The 17,688-nt window shown below is 43.0% G+C and overlaps 1 protein-coding gene across 7 annotated transcripts in view; it reads left to right on the plus strand.

The window, feature by feature from the left end:
• Positions 1-2,495: 2,495 nt before the first annotated feature.
• Positions 2,496-17,688, plus strand: part of NFATC3 (nuclear factor of activated T cells 3) — a 139,801-nt gene continuing 124,608 nt past the window's right edge. For 3 of the 7 annotated variants that reach the window (XM_077887444.1, XM_077887425.1, XM_077887417.1), the window contains exon 1: positions 2,501-2,922. In XM_077887444.1, the coding sequence (XP_077743570.1) occupies positions 2,820-2,922 (103 nt within the window). In that variant the 5' untranslated portion in view covers positions 2,501-2,819. Of the gene's footprint in view, positions 2,923-17,688 lie in introns of all 7 variants that reach the window. The other 4 variants (XM_077887466.1, XM_077887457.1, XM_077887449.1 and 1 more) reach the window with 4 other exon arrangements.

The following is a 17,688-nucleotide window of genomic DNA, read 5'->3' on the forward strand; positions in this document are numbered from 1 at the left end:
CCTGCTTCTCCCTCTGCCTGTGTCTCTGCCTCTCTCTCTCTCTCTCTCTGTGTTTCTCATGAATAAATAAATAAATCTTAAAAAAAAAAAAAAAGAGCTTTCGAGCTGGCCTGAGGAAGAGCTGATAAGGGAGGTCCTGGCTGAGGAAAAGGGTTTGGAGAGAGTTCATGTGTGAGTGGGGCAGGCCTCAGTACCAGCCTGCAGAGCTCTTAGCCATGGCCGCCTTTCTTATGAAAGTGGTAACACTCTTCCCGCAGTCAGGGCCCACTGCTGCTCCAGCTCTGATCAATCCAGGTTCGAGTTCTCAGTTTCCTCCAGACCAGAAATCTTCCTAAGACCTAACCCCTTCTAAGTGTTCTCCAGGTGCACATTGGCTGGGAACACAGATGGATTGCGCGCGTGCGCGCGCGCACACACACGGTTGCATTTGGTGAACAGGTGAATTTTTCAAGCCATCTCCAGCTCCTGTGTGGTCCCTTCCCAGTGGTGTGGCTGACAGGTTCAGGGTCTCCCTCTTGCAGTCCCCCTAGGCTGCCTAGTTGAGCCCCTAGTTTGGAGGGCAGAAGGGCTAGATAAAGATCTATTTTCTCCATTCAGATGGTAACCTGGGAAGTATGGTGGGGGGGTAGGGGAGGGACTTAGCAGGGGGATGACAACACATCCTGAAATTGTTCATTAGGATGTTTCACCCACACAATACCATGTGCTCCATCTCTTTGACCTTTATTTTCTTCTGCTCCTAATCTCCTCCTCTCCCAGAATTCTAAATATGTAAATTCCTAGCTCTAAATCCTTCCATGGCTCCCTACTGCCCTCAGATAAAAAGTCTAGATACTTTGCAGTGGCCTATAGTACTATAGTACTCTGCCCACTCATCTGGCCTTACCTTTGGCTTCTGCTCACTGCAGGTACTTTTTGTTTTTGGAAATCTGTTTGCTGCTTGGAATCATCTTCCTCACCTCTTGGCCATCTTTCCAATTCCTACTTAGTCGTGTGGAGGCCCTGTAACCCCAAGGGATTGTGAACCTTGCTGTAGATCCTGGCACATCCCTAATCTTTTTGTGTAGTGATTGTAGACTTGATGGCCTCCTCTCCCCAACCCCTGAAGGGAGACTAATTTATCTCTGTGTCCCTAGGTTCAGCTCAGGTATGTGTACAGAGCACTGGGCAGGAAAGATTTTCTGACTTCAGGGCTGAATCAATCCAAGACAAACATCTCATCTGCCCTGGACATTACCTGTCCTCCTGACCCAAGGCCTAGTTAGGCCTTCCCTGCGGCTCCCTGGTAGCTCAAGTATCAGTCCATATATTGAGACCTTTCTGCAAAGCATTGGACTTTGTCCTCTTCACCTTTTTGTGGGTGAGTGCCTGGGCTCTTACACCTGCACCCAGGCCTCTGAGACCTAGTGCCCTGGGTTCTTACAGCAATTTGCTTCTAGAGATACTTTGCCCTGTGGGACCTGGAGTTAGGGAAGTAGGTCACTGCTACTTCTCCCAGCTCCCAATCCACGTTGCATCTTGAAGGAGCCCTAAGTAAACAAGCCAGGCTCAGCGTCCCCTGGCACGGCCGGCCTCCACCCCAGGCCCAGGAGGAGGCGTCCTGGGTCTCAAGGGAAGATAGGCCCGCTGGGGAGGGACCGAGAGCGAAAAACAGTTTTTCAGATACAGTGTCACTTCCTCTCCATTACCAACCACTCAGTTTGGGTAGCGGGCCCTCCTGCTTTCACGGATGTGCGCTGGGATGCTGAGATCATAAGCCCGTGAGTGGTGCGAGTTCAGGACAGGCTTTCTGGTTCAGTCGGCTTCGACTTCCAGCAACGGATCGACCTTGCCCGTGGGGCTTTGCCGAGGCCTCGAATGCGCCGGCTGTCTTCCAGGGAGCAGCTGCCAGCTCGGAGGGGCAGACAAAGGCGCAGCCTGCGGGCGCGGGCCCCGCCCCGAGGGGGTGGGTCTGCATTGTTGAGCTGAGACCCGGGACTCCTAACGCTGCGCAGGTCTCCTCCCGCTCAGCCCCAACCTAGCTGGAGCCTCGGCCCGGCCCTGCCTTCCCTAGACTCCGCCATTAGGGTCGGGGTGGCGGGATGGGCGACTGAATGGCGTTGACGTAACCCTCTCCGGCCCCGACACATTCCTCCAGCCCAGCCATCAGAGTAACATTTCAGCCGCCCGTCACCGAACCCAGAACCCCACTCGACGTGAGCTCTGCCCAATAAGGAGAGGGATCTTCCATTGGCGGGCGGATTGGATTGCACCAACCCTATTAGAAGGCCCTGGTTTTAGAAGTTGAGGAGAGAATAACGGCCGAACTACAACTCCCAAGAGGTAGTGGGGCTTCTCCGGCTCTCCGTCTGCACGTGACTTCCTTCTCCCCGAGAGGGAATCACGCGGTAGGCGGGTGATGGGGGCGGAGCCATTGGGCTGGCAGGCGCACCAGGGGCCTATAGGCAGCACGGTCCGATGGGCGCGCGGCCGGGGGCGGGGCTAGGCGTGCTACACGGCGCGGCAACGCGCTGGCGGCGGCGGCGGCGGCGGCGGCTGTTGGGGGGCGGGGAATATCGGCTGAGGCGACCGTGGCGGCTTAGGCACCAGCGACAGGCTGTGGCGGCGGCTCCTGGTGCGGCTCGGCGTGCGTCCAGCTCTCGAGTTTGGAAAGGAACGCTCGGTGTCACGGTCTCGCCCGGAAACTTCGCCGCGGAGCTGCGATCTCCTGGCCCGCGCGGCCCGGCATGAAGCGGCGCTGAAGAGCTGCTGCCGCCGCTGCCGCCGCCTCCGTCGCCGCCGCCGCCAGAGGAGGAGCCGCTGCACCCCGGGCCACGCCGATGACTACTGCAAACTGTGGCGCCCACGACGAGCTCGACTTCAAACTCGTCTTTGGCGAGGACGGGGCGCCGGCGCCGCCGCCCTCGGGCTCGCGGCCTGCAGGTGGGTGCCGGGCCGGGCGGGACCGAGGACCGTCCCCTGCTCTCCTGGTTCGCTCGAGCTCGCCCCTTCCCTGGTCCCTGGGTTGTCCCGGGATTGGTAACGCCGTGTGTGTGTGAGTGTGTGTGTGTGTGTGTGTGTGTGCGCGCGCGCGCGTGCGCGTGCGGTGAGTGAAGGCGGATTTAAATCGCTGAAGAGGTGTGTGGGTCGCAGCGACGTGGAAGTAGCCGCGGGCTTGGCTGGGAGCGGACTAGGGGAACTCGACTCCGGGACGCCTGTGCCAGTGGACGCCTGCGGTCTGGAGGCCGAGGGTCCGGGCCGTTGCCCAAGTGGCGTCTGGTTGTCGCTGCTTTGCCAGCGTGGTGCGGAGAAAGCTGCCCCTGTGAAGTATAAGCGCACTTGGCTTGTCATCTAACCCAGGTTTTAAACTTTTTTTTTTTTTTAATCTGAAGGGGGCACATTCTTGAGGTGTAGGAGTTCTCAAAGATTCTTGCACATGTCCGCTTAAATCTACTTTGTTAGGAGAGTAATGCCATCGCGCTAACACTTGTGCAAGTTTATGGCCCACATTTAATTCGAAGTGTAACTATAACGGGACTTGACTGAAAACTGGATTTCCTTTCTTGAGCAAAGTGTTTCGGAAGATTTAAAAAAAAAAAAGGTGAGGTGCCTTGTTCATAATTCTAGAAAGTTCTGGAAGTCAATTTTTATTTTAATCAAAAGCTCACCTCAGAAGATGTTTTAAAGGAGATTGTGAATTGCGAAGGTTGGGCACCATAATGCTTGGAGGTCAGACCAATCAGGAAACAGAAAACAGGATGGCTGGGGACTTAGAGCTCTCCTGTGACCTGGTTTGGAATACTCTGGTTTAAGTTCAGTTTCCCTATTGCATATGCAGGCGAACTTCAAAAGAGAGATGGATAAGACTAATTCCTATTTATTCTTTCTGGGTATTAGGTGAATTACTTCATGATCACATTGGTGTTCCTCGGACGACTAATTCTGTAGCTTTGCGTTGAAAAATATCTGAAAACATAACTCAAAAATATATCTGAACGTGAAGCTAAAGGATTTCTGTGTGGACTATTTTTAGTCTATGTATGTCGTCTTTTAAACATAGTAATCTGTAATAGTTAATTTGTTGCTTGCGTTTATTTCAATTCTACTGACGTTATTTGAGCACCCATTAGGTTGAAGATACTGTTAGGTACTTTGTAGTGTTGTGTTGCATGCAGAAAAGGACTGAGGTCCCTCAAGGAGCTTGGGAAATGGGGGGGGGGGGGGGGGGGGAGACAAATAATTAGGCTCCCAGGCAGACTGAAGGGTGGTGTGTTTGTTATAAGTAGAAATGGGAAAAGTGGCATTTGTGCAGAGAGTAGCGCTGAATTGTGTATTTAGATTATTGAGATTTAATGAGTTTTAGTGAGCATTTTTATTATAAAGAAAACCATTTGATGTCTGTAGGCTTTTATTTAGCACGGACTTGATTAGAGCATGTTATATACTAAATTCATGATCAATAAAGGAGTATCCTCACGTAAGTCGGAATTCTAAAATATTGGATAACATTTAAAAGCTATGAGAACAGCATTTTAAGAAGTGATTTTTGCCGTAAAACCCCCAAAACCATTTTGGTATTAAAATGGGTTCCAAAGGAGGTAAGGTTTGAAACTTGACCTGTAACTGAAACTCCCAAATTTAAACTTGAGCAGTTGTATTTGAGAAAAAGTCAATTTTCTTTTTTTTTTAAAGTCAATTTTCTTAAAATGAGCAATTCAGTGGCATCTAGTGCATTGACGGTGTTGTGCAACCACTTCTGTCTAGTTCCAAAACATTTTCATCACTCCAGAAGGAAACCTCAAACCTATTTAAGTAGTTGTTCCTCATTCTCCCTTGTCCCCTCCCACTCCCTGGCTGCCCAATCCCTAATCTGGGATTTGTGTGGATTTACCAATTCTGGATATTTCATGTAAATGGGATCATACAGATGTGAGCTTTTGTGTTTGGCTTCTTTCACTTAGCATAGTATGTCACGGTTCATCCATGTTGAATACATCATTTCTTCATTTGTTTCTATAGCTGAATAATATTCTTGTATATATACCCCAATTTATCCATTCCTCCTCTGATGGACATTTGGCTATTTCTTCTACCTTTGGTTATTGTGAATAGCATAGCAGGTGATTTAAAAGTTCTATTGAGAAGGTTATGTTATATATTCAAAATTATTTGTTCAGAAAATTAGTTTCCGTAAGCATGATAATGAGTGTAGTTGAAGGAACTAAGTGGATTAACTGACATGGCTTTAGGATGGTAGTAATATGCAGTGAAATAAACTACGAGAATAAAATAGCTTGATAGAATTAAGATCAGCATGGGATTATATCAGTGTGTTTACTTGTTTTTGGATTCTGTTTTACTGGGTTGAAGGTTCCATGAAGGCAGGGATAGTGTCTATATCTTATTCATAGTTGTATTATCAGTGCCTAGCACAGTACCTTTAACCTAAGAGGACACTGTTTGTTGAATTAATGAATATATACCGCTTATGTTTTGAGTCAATACTTATTTTTTTTGTGGTAGAGGAAGTTGGTGAGACTTGTTTCAGTTCTTTGACTTTTATTGGTCAGTCCCATAAGACAGCAGATCTTGGTAATTTGGGGCTGCAGGTTTTCCATCTCAAGAATTTGAGAGTGCTTGTATCACATGTACATTTTCATACAGAAGATTTTTGAAAGATATTTGGAGAAAGGGATAATGGATGGGAACTGAAGATAAGCTGAGAAGCTGAATTAATGTCCTAAGATCAAGCTTGTTATAGTACAAATTAGATGTTTTGATACTTGATAATGTTGGATACATTTCTGACTGGGGTTATTTTTTTTTTTTAAAGATTTTATTTATTTATTAGAGAGAGAGAGAGAGCATGAGCGGGAGCGGGGTGGGGTGAGCAGCAAAGGGATAGGGAGAAGCCCACTCATCATTGAGCAGGGAGGCCGATCTGGGGCTCAATCTCAGGATCTGGGATCATGACCTGAGCTGAAGGCAGACAGGTGACTGAGCCACCTAGGTGCCTCATGACTGACTTTTTAAAAGATTATTGCTTAGCAAGGTGTTTTGAAATTTTTCCATTAAAGAAAATTTAAGATCCTGGAGTCCCTAGCTATAAGGACAGTGTTAGTTGTTCAGTTAAAACTGAATCAAACTATTTTTAAATTTTCCCTTAATACCTTGCTTCAAAATGAAGGTAAACTTCAATAGTAAATACAGTTTTAAATTGGTGTTTAATGTGTTTCACTAACACTATTTGCTATTATAAAGGGCAGCTTCTGGTGCTTTATTTGAGGGTACTGATTGTGTATCTCTAGTTTAGTTTGATGTTATAATAATCTTTTCAGATTTAAAGTTTCACTCTCAGGGTTGGTCCAGTATTAAATATTGACTTTTCAATTCTGAGTGAAGTCACTGGGAGAAGTGTGTGGTATATACTGACTACATAATATCTTTTCTACTGCAGCTTTTTAAGGGGGGAGAAATAGCTTAGATACAATATGTATTTTTTTTAAAGATTTTATTTATTTATTCATGAGAGACAGAGGGAGAAGCAGGCTCCCCGCAGGGAGCCTGATGTGGGACTCGATCCCAGGACCCCAGGATCACACCCTGAGCCAAAGGCAGATTTAACCACTGAGCCACCCAGGTGCCCCAATATGTATTTTTGTAAGAAATTAGCTAAAGGGTAAGATATGTGTATTTTTGTTGGATATCACTCAAATACATAGCATTTTCCTATGTAAAGTTGAGGAACTTTTCCTAGATGATTGTCAAAGTCCTAAATTTGTAGTGTTCTTACTTTGTTTAGTGCTTGAAAATCTGATTCATATGTTCTTTGTATTTACTGTCTCAGATAATTTTCTCACTTTTCTGTTTTTATTGATAATTTTTACTCAGAGTTCTTGTTTTACCTGTGTTAAGTGAGATAATGTATTTAAAAATGTATTTAAAGCTCTTAGCACAATTTTTGGTCCAGTAGTATTCATTAAGTGCTGATAGTTAATATTTTTATTTAAGATTTTATTTATTTATTCATGAGAGACACAGAGAGAGAGGCAGAGACATAAGCAGAGGGAGAAGCAGGCTCCCTTACAGAGGACACAAACTGAGGGAGGGGGAGAAGGAATAACACTCCCCACTGAGCAGGGAGCCAGATGTGGGCCTCGATCCCAGGACCCCAGGATCATGACCTTAGCCAAAGGCAGACGCTCAACCACTGAGCCACCCAGGTGCCCCGATAGTTAATATTTCTTAACACACACACGCACACTGATGTTAGGTTATTTTTTTATTTCCTCTTCTTTCCTAAAGCCTTTTCCCTATGCTAAACTAAAACACAGAGAGTGTAGGGGCAAATAGGAGATCCAGTTATTTAAATCTTGCTTAGAGAAGTTGGAATATTTGTCTTAGACATCTTTTTTTTAATCTATTTCTATTCTTTTCAATAGTAATCTTCATTCTTGTATTTTACCAAATAAAAGTACTGAAAGTCACTTGCTTTTATGTTTTCTACTTTCTGGAATTGACCTGTTACTTGGTATGGTGTGAAAGTTGGTTGATTTGCTAACCATACTAAGTATAATTGGATATTTAAATCAGTATGAAAAAAGGGAAGTTGCCTCTATGGTTTCCTGTAGAAATTTAATGGTGTATTTGTACAGCACATTAGATAGTGTATAGGCGGAGATGATTACTGCAGAGCCTTACTTTCATACCATAGGTCAGCGTTTTCTTTAGACTTGAATGCAGTGAGAGTATGTGGTGATTGAGTCACTGATAAACATTTCAGCATTTCACTTGGAAGAGTAATTTGATATTCTGTTTCTTTGACACTTCCTGATAGGGGTAGATGGTCCTGAGGGTATTAGCAGAATTTTGTGATGGAGGTTAATGAATAAATGTGTTGGGGAAAAATGGAAGAAAAATAAATTCTAAATAAATAAATAAATTAATTAATTAATTAATTCTCTGTCATATGTTGTGTTAAAACCTCATCAGTTAAAGAGCATGGCTACACCTGCGCTCTTAGGTTTTCCCATGTACCAATACAAAAGGAATATTTTGGCATATATTCTAAATTTAGTAGAGGTAATACAGTAGCAGTTATCCTACATGATATAAAAATTAAAACTTGAGTATTATATACATGGCCATGAAATTGTGCCTCTTGTAAGGCCTGTATCTGAAGCATTTTTAGGACATTTAAGGTATTAATTTAAGGTAAATTGTAGGGGATGGCTACAGTGGCTCAGTGGTTTAGCGCCTGCCTTTGGCCCAGGGTGTGATCCTGGAGTCCTGGGATCGGGTCCTATATCAGGCTCCCTGCATGGAGCCTGCTTCTCCCTGCCTGTATCTCTGCCTCTCTCTCTGTGTCTCTTATGAATAAATAAATAAAATCTTTTTTTTTTTTTTAAAGGTAAATTGTAGGATCAACTTATTATGACTTGCCTTTCTGTAAACTTTGCCAGTAATTACATGTATTTTTATTGAGGGCATATCCCAGGCTCTGCTTTTGAGTTTTGCTCTTTATTCTTTCAGTGAAGTGTGATCATACGGACATTTTTGGTAAGAAAACGTGAAATTTGTTTTTCTTCAGAGAAAGTAATAAAATACTGATACATAACATGGAAGCCTGCTAAACAAAGATAAATGCAGTTGTGTTACTGAGAGTGAAGTTTATTTTTTAATTTTAATTTTTTTTGAGAGTGAAGTTTAATGCGTCCTTTATTTTCCTTTTAAGTAGTTGATTCTGTAAGGTGATGTTTTATTTTAAATAAGAGGTGGGGTTGAGGAAGCCATAATACAGTGAAGTCAGTTGCATTACTCTTAAGAGATAGGAAACCTGAGTAGGTTAAGCCTCATTTGATAGTAAGCTGCAGTTTGCTCACAGCAGTAACATAAATAAGGGAGGTGTTGTCTAAAGCTGTCCTGGTGGGTTAGGGGAGTAGACACAGCAGACTTGGCAAGAAGCCTGGCTTCTAAAACAAAATCCAAGTCATCAAATTTGCCCAGGCATGCCATATGAGGTTCAAGTAACAGTGGAATTTGAGGAGCGAGTTTGTTCATGGAGACTTAGAAGAGTCACAAGCAGGAGTAAGCTTTTTTAACAGCCAAAATTTTAACTCAAACATAGTATGGATCTGCATATATTTTAGGATTTCTGGTAATGTTTATATAGTTATATTGCATGGCTCTCACTTGCTTGCCTGAATTCAGCAGACTTTAGAAGAGAGGAGCAATTGGACCTGTAACATTTAAGTTATGTTCTTTTTTTTTTAAAATTTATTTATGATAGTCACAGAGAGAGAGAGAGAGAGAGAGGCAGAGACACAGGCAGAGGGAGAAGCAGGCTCCATGCAGGGAGCCTGACGTGGGATTCGATCCCAGGTCTCCAGGATCGCGCCCTGGGCCAAAGGCAGGCGCCAAACCACTGTGCCACCTAGGGATCCCCACATTTAAGTTATGTTCTATAAATTTTCTTTGAATTGCTACCTGAAATTGAATCATTGGGACAGTTATAGTTGTGTTGATATCCTGAGTGTAAGGGAACTATATATCTCTGAAAGCCAGAAAATCCCTGGTACACTGGAGAAGTAACTCTGAAGGCTCCACTGTCCTACAAAATGTAAAGTTTGGATATGTCTTATGCTAAAGAAGCAGGTGATAGTTTAAAAAATTTTTTTTAAGATTTTATTTATTTATTCATGAGAGAGAGAGAGAGAGAGAGAGAATGGCAGACCGAGAAGCAGGCTCCATGCAGGGAGCCTGACGTGGGACTCGATCCCGGGTCTCCAGGATCAGGCCCTGGGCTGAAGGCGGCGCTAAACCGTTGAGCCACCCAGCTGCCCGATAGTTTTAATTTTTTAAAAAAGATTTTATTTATTTATTTGAGAGAGCGAGCCAAAGAGAGCACAAGCCGAGGGGAGGGGCAGAGTCAGAAGCACCCCACTAAGCAGAGATCCTGATGCAGGGCTTCATCCCAGGACCCTGGGATCACGGCCTGAGTTGAAGCCGGATGTTTAATTGGCTGAGCCACCCAGGTGCCCCAACAGTTTTAATTTTTTAAAATATATTTTCAGTGTCTTAAGATAATTATGTTTCTAAATTCTGTGGTAAATTTTTATCAGCTTTCCTGTTTATTTTATTTTATTTATTTATTTTTAAATTTTTATTTATTTATGATAGTCACACACAGAGAGAGAGAGAGAGACAGAGACATAGGCAGAAGGAGAAGCATGCTCCATGTACCAGGAGCCTGACGTGGGATTAGATCCCGGGTCTCCAGGATCGCGCCCTGGGCCAAAGGCAGGCGCTAAACCGCTGCGCCACCCAAGGATCCCTCCTGTTTATTTTAAATAGAAAATAGGATTAAATGAGCTTTGAAATTAATATTGATAACTTTTCAGGGACGCCTGGGTGGCTCAGCAGTTGAGCTTCTGCCTTCAGCCTTGGGTGTGATCTTGGGGACCCGGGATCAAGTCTCGCGTAGGGCTCCCTGCCTGGAGCCTGCTTCTCTCCCTGCCTGTGTCTCTGCCTCTCTCTCTCTGCATCTCTCATGAATAAATAAATAAAATCTTTAAAAAAAAACAAAACTTCTCAGTAATGTTAATTTGTATCATATGAAAAAACACATTTTTAAAAGATTTTATTTATTTGACACAGAGTGAGAGAAGCCCAAGCAGGGGGAATGGGAGAGGGAGATGGAGATGCAGGCTCCTTGTCCAGCCGGGAGGCAATGCAGGGCTGGATCCCAGAACCCTGGCCCAAGCAGAAGGCAGATGCTTAACCAACTGAGCCACCCAGGCACCTCTGAAAAAATATTTCTAAAAGCATTTTTCCATCAAGGTAATCATTGGCCAGAACACTTCAATGGACAGTTTATAAGTTGTACTTACATGTAACTATTTTTCAGTATTGTTTTAAAAATAAAAAAGGTTGTTAAATAAGAGTGACATTCAGAAGTTGTTGAAGCTGGGCACGTGGTGGTTGCCGGTGGTTGAGCCATCTGCCTTTGGTTCAGGTCGTGATCCTGGGGTCCTAGGATTGAGTCCCACATCAGACTCCTCGCAGGGAGCCTGCTTCTCCCTCTGCCTATGTCTCTGCCTCTCTCTTTGTGTCTCTCATGAATAAATAAATAAAGTCTTACAAAAAAAAAAAAAGTTGTTGAAGCTAGGGACATCTGACTGGCTCAGTTGAAAGAGCATGTGACTCTTGGGACCCTGCGTGGCTCTGGTTGAGCGACTGCCTTTAGCTCAGGGAGTGATCCCAGGTTCTGGGGTAAAGTCCCACATTAGGCTCCCTGCAGGAAGCCTGCTTCTACCTCTGCCTATGTCCCTGTCTCTCTCTCTCTGTTTCTTTCATGAATAAATAAATAAAATCTTTTAAAAAAAACCCCAAAACTTGTGACTCTTGATCTTGGGGTTGTGAATTCAACCCCTACCTTGGGTGTAGAGATTACTAAAAAAAATAACTAAACTTAAAAAAAAAATTGTTGGGGTTCCCTGGGTAGCTCAGTCGGTTAAGTATCTGCTTTTTTGGCTCAGGTCATGATCTTGCGGCCTGGGATCAAGCCCGGACTCTGCCTTCCTGCTCAGTGGGGAATCTGCTTCTCCCTCTACCCCTGCCTGCCCCCTCACCCTGTACACACACACTCTCTCAAATAAATACCTAAAATCTTTGAAAGAAAATGTTGAAGCTAGATAATGGGCATATGGGAATTCTTATTATATATATATATATATATATATATATATACATATATATACACACACACACACACACATATATATATATAAATTTTTTTAAGATTTATTTATTCATGAGAGACACACAGAGTGGCAGAGACACAGGCTGAGAGAGAACCGGCCCCCCCCCCCCCCCCCCCCCCCCCGCAGGGAGCCCAATGCAGGATCCAGGATCACGCCCTGAGCCAAAGGTGAACGCTCAACTGCTGAGCCACCCAGGCATCCTGGAATTGTTATAATATTTTCTGTATTTTTTGTGTATGCTTAATTATTTTATTTTATTTTTTAAGATTTTAGTTTTTTATTCATGAGAGACACAGAGAGAGAGAGAGAGAGAGGCAGAGACACAGGCAGAGAGAGAAGCAGGCTCCATGCAGGGAGCCCGATGCGAGACTTGATCCTAGGTCTCCAGGATCACACCCTGGGTTGAAGGTGGCGCTAAACCGCTGAGCCACCGGGCTGCCCTTATTTATTTATTTATTTAGGATTTATTTATGAGAGAGAGAGAGAGAGGCAGAGACACAGGCAGAGGGAGAAGCAGGCTCCATGCCGGGAGCCCGACCTGGGATTCCATCCCAGGACTCCAGGATTGCGCCCTGCGCCCTGGGCCAAAGGCAGGCGCTAAAAGGCTGAGCCACCCAGGGATCCCCTATTTTTTCAAAAGCTTTTATTTATTTATTCATGAGAGACACAGAGAGAGAGGCAGAGACCTAGGCAGAGGGAAAAGCAGGGTCCTCGAAGGGAGCTCAATATGGGACTTAATCCAGGATCCCAGGATCACTCCCTGAGCCAAAGGCAGATGCTCAACCGCTGAGCCACACTGGCTGGTGTCCTGGTGTTTTTGTGTATGTTTTAAAATTTCCCTGAAAAAAAAAAAATTTCCCTGATAGAAAGTTTACAAAATAACATTCCAAAACTCTTCAAGTTTTTTAAGGTGCTACATTAGGATAGGAAAAATGTTTTATTTTTATTTTTTTAAAGATTTTATTTATTTATTCACAAGAGACACAGAGAGAGAGAAAGAGGCAGAGACACAGGCAAAGGGAGAAGCAGGCAGGGAGCCCGAAGTGGGACTTGATCCCTGATCCCGGGATCAGGCCCTGAGCCAAATGCCAAATGCTCAAGCCAAATCAGGCCTTGAGCAGATTCTCAACCGCTGAGCCACCCAGGTGTCCCAGGAACAATATATATATATATTTTTTTGAAAAATGTTTTAAAATAGCATTGTGAAGGGTGCCTGGATGGCTCAATCGGTTAAGCATCCAGAACTCAGGTCTGGCTCTGGGGTCCTGAGTTCAAGTTCTGCATTGGACTCCTTGCTGGACATGGAACCTACTTAAAACAACAACAACAAAATAAAACAGCATTATGCGGTTAATAGTATTTGCAGTTGCATGTAATTAAGAGAAAAGTGGCTTAGCTGGGCTCCTGTTTGGTTCAGGTCTTGATCTCCAATCTCTAGTGATGGGATCAGGCTCTGGGCTCAGTGGGGATTCTGCTTGTCTCCCTCTCTGCCCTCCCCCCTTGCATGCTTGGGCTCACTCTCTCAAATAAAAATCTTTAAAAAATAAAACCTGGTTTAGCAAGTAAACAGAATATGAAAATTAGTTATGGTATATCTGATTTACAAAACTCATTTCTCTATTTAATTAGTATTAAAGTGGGGGTGCCTGGGTGGCTCAGTTGGTTAAGCATCTGCCTTCAGCTCAGGTCATGATTCCAGAGTCCTGGATTGAGCTCTGCATTGGGCTCCTTGCTCAGGGAAAAGCCTGCTTCTCACTCTCCCTTATGTTCCCCCCTGCTTGTGCTTGCATTCTCTCTGTGTCAAATAAATAAATCAAATCTTAAAAAAAATAGTATTAGAGTGGGATGGTGAGGTGAGTTAATGTACATAAATAGAAAGTGAACTCATGATATATGCTTTTAAGTAGGTTTTTTTAGAGGTATCCGGATGGTTCAGTCTTTTAAGCATTGGACTTTTGGTTTCGGCTCAGATCATGATCTCATGGGTTGTGGGATTGAGCCCTGGAGACCTGCTTCAGACTGCTCAGCAGGGAGTCCACTCGAAGATTCTTTCCCTCTGCCCCCCCATATTCCCATGTTCTCTCTCAAGTAAATAAAGAAATCTTTTTTTAAAAGTAAGTATTTTAGGGGATCCCTGGGTGGCGCAGCGGTTTGGCGCCTGCCTTTGGCCCAGGGCGCGATCCTGGAGACTCGGGATCGAGTCCCACATCGGGCTTCCGGTGCATGGAGCCTGCTTCTCCCTCTGCCTGTGTCTCTGCCTCTCTCTCTCTCTCTCTCTCTCTGTGACTATCATAAATAAATAAATAAATAAATAAAATTTAAAAAATATTAAAAAAAATAGTAAGTATTTTAAAGATTTTAAAAAGATTTTATCCATTTATTTAGAAAGAGAGCATATGTGGGAGAGGGGAGGATGGAGGGAAAGGGGGAAGAGAGCCTCCCGAGCAGACTCCCTCTCCAGTGAAGGGTGGAGCCTGAGGTGGGGCTCTATCCCACTAGCCCCAAGATCATGACCCCAACAGAAACCGAGAGTTGTTTGGGATGCCTGAGTGGCTCAGTGGTTGATCCTGTGCCTTCCGCTCCGGGTGTGATCCTGGAGTCCTGGGACCGAGTCACACAGTGGGCTCCCTGCATGGAGCCTGCTTCTCCATCTGCTTGTATCTCTCATGAATAAATAAATAAAATCTTTAAAAAATATTTCTAACTATAGGATCAGAAAAATTCACTTATTGCTTAGTAATTTAAGGGCTTGATGTTATTATTTCTATTATTATTATTATTTTCTTATTTAGGCTCCCCACCTAGTACAGAGCCTAGCTTGAACTCATGACTCTGAGATTAAGACCTGAGCTGCAAAAAAAAAAAAAAAAAAAAAAAAAAAAAAAAAATTGGAAGACCTGAACTGAGATCATGAATAGGTCACTTAACTGACAGCCACCCAGAAGCTCTGGGCTTGAAATTATTTTTGCAGATGTTAATGCTTTATTATATTGGTTGTATCCATCAGTCTAATATTTCTTAAGTATTGTCAATTCACTTGAGCTTTTAGATTTATGATGAAATGAAGCTAGAGAACTTGGTCTTAATTTTAAGACTAGTTTTTTGTTTATTTTTTATTTTTATTTTTTAAAGATTTTATTTATTTATTCATGAGAGACATAGAGAGAGAGAGAGGCAAAGACGTAGGCAGAGGGAGAAGCAGGCTCCCGGCAGGGAGCCCAATGCAGGACTCTGGGACCACGCCCTGAGCAGAAGGCAGATACCCAACCGCTGAGCCACCCAGGTGTTCCTTGTTTGTTTAGTTTTTTGTTTGTTTGTTTAGTTTTTAAAGTAGGCTCTGCACCCACTGTGGAGTCCAATATGGGGCTAGAACTTGGGATCCTGAAGTCAAGACCTGAGCTAAGATCAAGAGTCAGAGGCTTAACTGACTGAGCCACCCAGGTACTCCAAGCCTAATTTTTAATTCTACTATATAATTTATAGTGATTAACTTGCAAAATAATTGACATGTTAAATCTTTTGATTTGTAAACATTTCAGAGTAAACAAGCTCTGAAATTTATGTCTTATATCTTTTTTTTTTTTTTTTTTTTAAGATTTTATTTATTAATGAGAGACACACAGAGAGAGGCAGAGATACAGGCAGATGGAGGAGAAGCAGGCCCCATGCAGGTACTCCAGGATCGCGCCCTGGGCCAAAGGCAGGTGCCAAACCGCTCAGCTACCCAGGCGTCCCCTATGTTTTATATCTTGACATTTGTGAGAGCATATTGAGTATTAAAGGAATTTAAGTATTAAACTTCTCCTTTATAAAAGGAAAGCCTTTGGGAAAAATATAGAAAGTTTCATCTAAAAGTTTTACTTTTTCTTTTTTTTTAATTGCAGAATAAGAGTTTTAAGGAAATTTGGTATTTCCTCTGCTATTAACACTTATGGTTTTCACCTCCTTTCAAGAAAAGTTCAATAAAAGTGACATTTAGGAAAAAAATGATATTCAGAAATTGTTGAAGCTAAATGTTATGTGAGGACTTATTATTATACTAAACTGTTTGAAAACTTCCATAATACAAAGTTTTGAAACTTTTTTGAATATAATGCAATGTAAGAAATCTAGTTTATGTTTCAACATAGCACAAGCATACATATTTATTTTTTTATTTTTATTTAAAGATTTTATTTATTTATTCATGATAGAGAGAGGCAGAGATAGGCAGAGGGAGAAGCAGGCTCCATGCAGGGAGCAGGATGTGGGACTCGATTCCGGGTCTCCGGGATCAGGCCCTGGGCCAAAGGCAGGCATTAAACCGCTGAGCCACCCAGGGATCCCCAGCATACATATTTATATACAGAAAACTGAGATAGAAGTTTCAGATCAAGCAGCATTTATACCTATTCTGTGACATTACCCTGACATTTTCTTTTTCATTATATTAGAAAATTGTTCAAGGGTGCCTGGGTGGCTTGGTCAGTTAAGCATCTGCCTTCAGCTCAGGTCATGAGCCCCAAATCCAGGGATTGAGCTTCACAAGGGAGGGGGTGGTCCCCTGCTCAGTAGGGAGCCTGCTTCTCCCTCTCCTTCTGCCTCCCAGTCTCCCTGCTTGTGCTTTCTCTGCCAAATAAATAATCTCAAAAAAAAAATTGTTTTTAAGACCTTCAGTTTGAAAAACAGAGCTTTAGGAATGGTTTCAGGGGCACCTGGGTGGCTCAGTGTTTGAGCATCTGCCTTTGGCTCAGGTCATGATCTCCAGGTCCTGGGATTGAGTCCCTCATTGGGCTCCCTGCATGGAGCCTGCTTCTCCCTCTGCCTGTGTCTCTGCTTCCCCCCCCCCCCCCCATGAATAAATAAATAAAATCTTAAAAAAAAAAAGCTAATGGTTTCATAGTTCTGACATATTAAAACTGTTAGGTCTTTGAGGTGTTTTTATTATTCAGGCCATATTTCGTTGTCACTAGTTCTTTTTTTTTTTTTATATTTTATTTATTTATTCATGAGAGAGAGAGAGAGGCAGAGACACAAGCAGAGGGAGAAGCAGGCTCCATGCAGGGAGTCCAATGTGAGACTCGATCCCGGGACTCTGGGACCATACCCTGAATCCAAAGGCAGGTGCTCAACCACCGAGCCACCCAGGCATCCTAATCAGTAGTTATTCAATACATTTTTTAAAAATTATTTTTTATTGAATTACTTTATTGCTATCTTTTATTGGATTACTTTGTTGCTAAGTTTTGCCACTCTCTGAAAAGGGGTTTTATCACCTCCGTTTTCTCTGCTCTGTGACCAAACTCAAATCTTGGTCATCTCTTGTTTGGATTTATGAAATTTTCTCTTCATATTTTATTTCCCAAAAATCATTTTTGAAAGTCACAGCTAAGGGCATCTTTGATTCCTGCTCCCACATCTATACCTTGCCTTCTCACTGGTCTTTCTCATCATGCCCTACCTATTTTATTCCCTCAGTCTGTATGTTAATAACAAGTTTATCATCTTTAATTTTATTCATCTCTTCAGTCTCCATGTGTGAAACCTTTTGCTCTACCCATTTATTTAAACTGCCTCTGACAACCACATGTCATTTCATAGTCTATCTTTTGTGAGTCAATTTATAAACACTATTTTGAGGTAGTACTGAGGTAGGTCTAGGTTCTAGATTTCCCATTTGTTGTGGTTGTGTTACATTGCTAAAAATCACAGAATAATTTTAGGCTAATTCAGTCCTTTTATTTTATAAGAGAGGAAATTAAGGTTCAAGTTTATTTGCCCAGAGTCACTTAACCAGTTAGTTGTAAGACGAAGACCCAGGACCTCTGACTCTTACTCTTTTTTTCTTATCTAGAAAGTTGTTTGATTTCTTCTTGAAAATTATAGAATTGTTTTTGCACAGCTTATAATTTTGATCATTTTTGTAATTGTTTTTCATTTGTGTTTTATTAGGTAAATACTTAATTTG

The sequence above is a fragment of the Canis aureus genome, chromosome 3 (genome assembly GCF_053574225.1).
Source record: "Canis aureus isolate CA01 chromosome 3, VMU_Caureus_v.1.0, whole genome shotgun sequence".
In the NCBI taxonomy this organism is placed as follows: domain Eukaryota; kingdom Metazoa; phylum Chordata; class Mammalia; order Carnivora; family Canidae; genus Canis; species Canis aureus.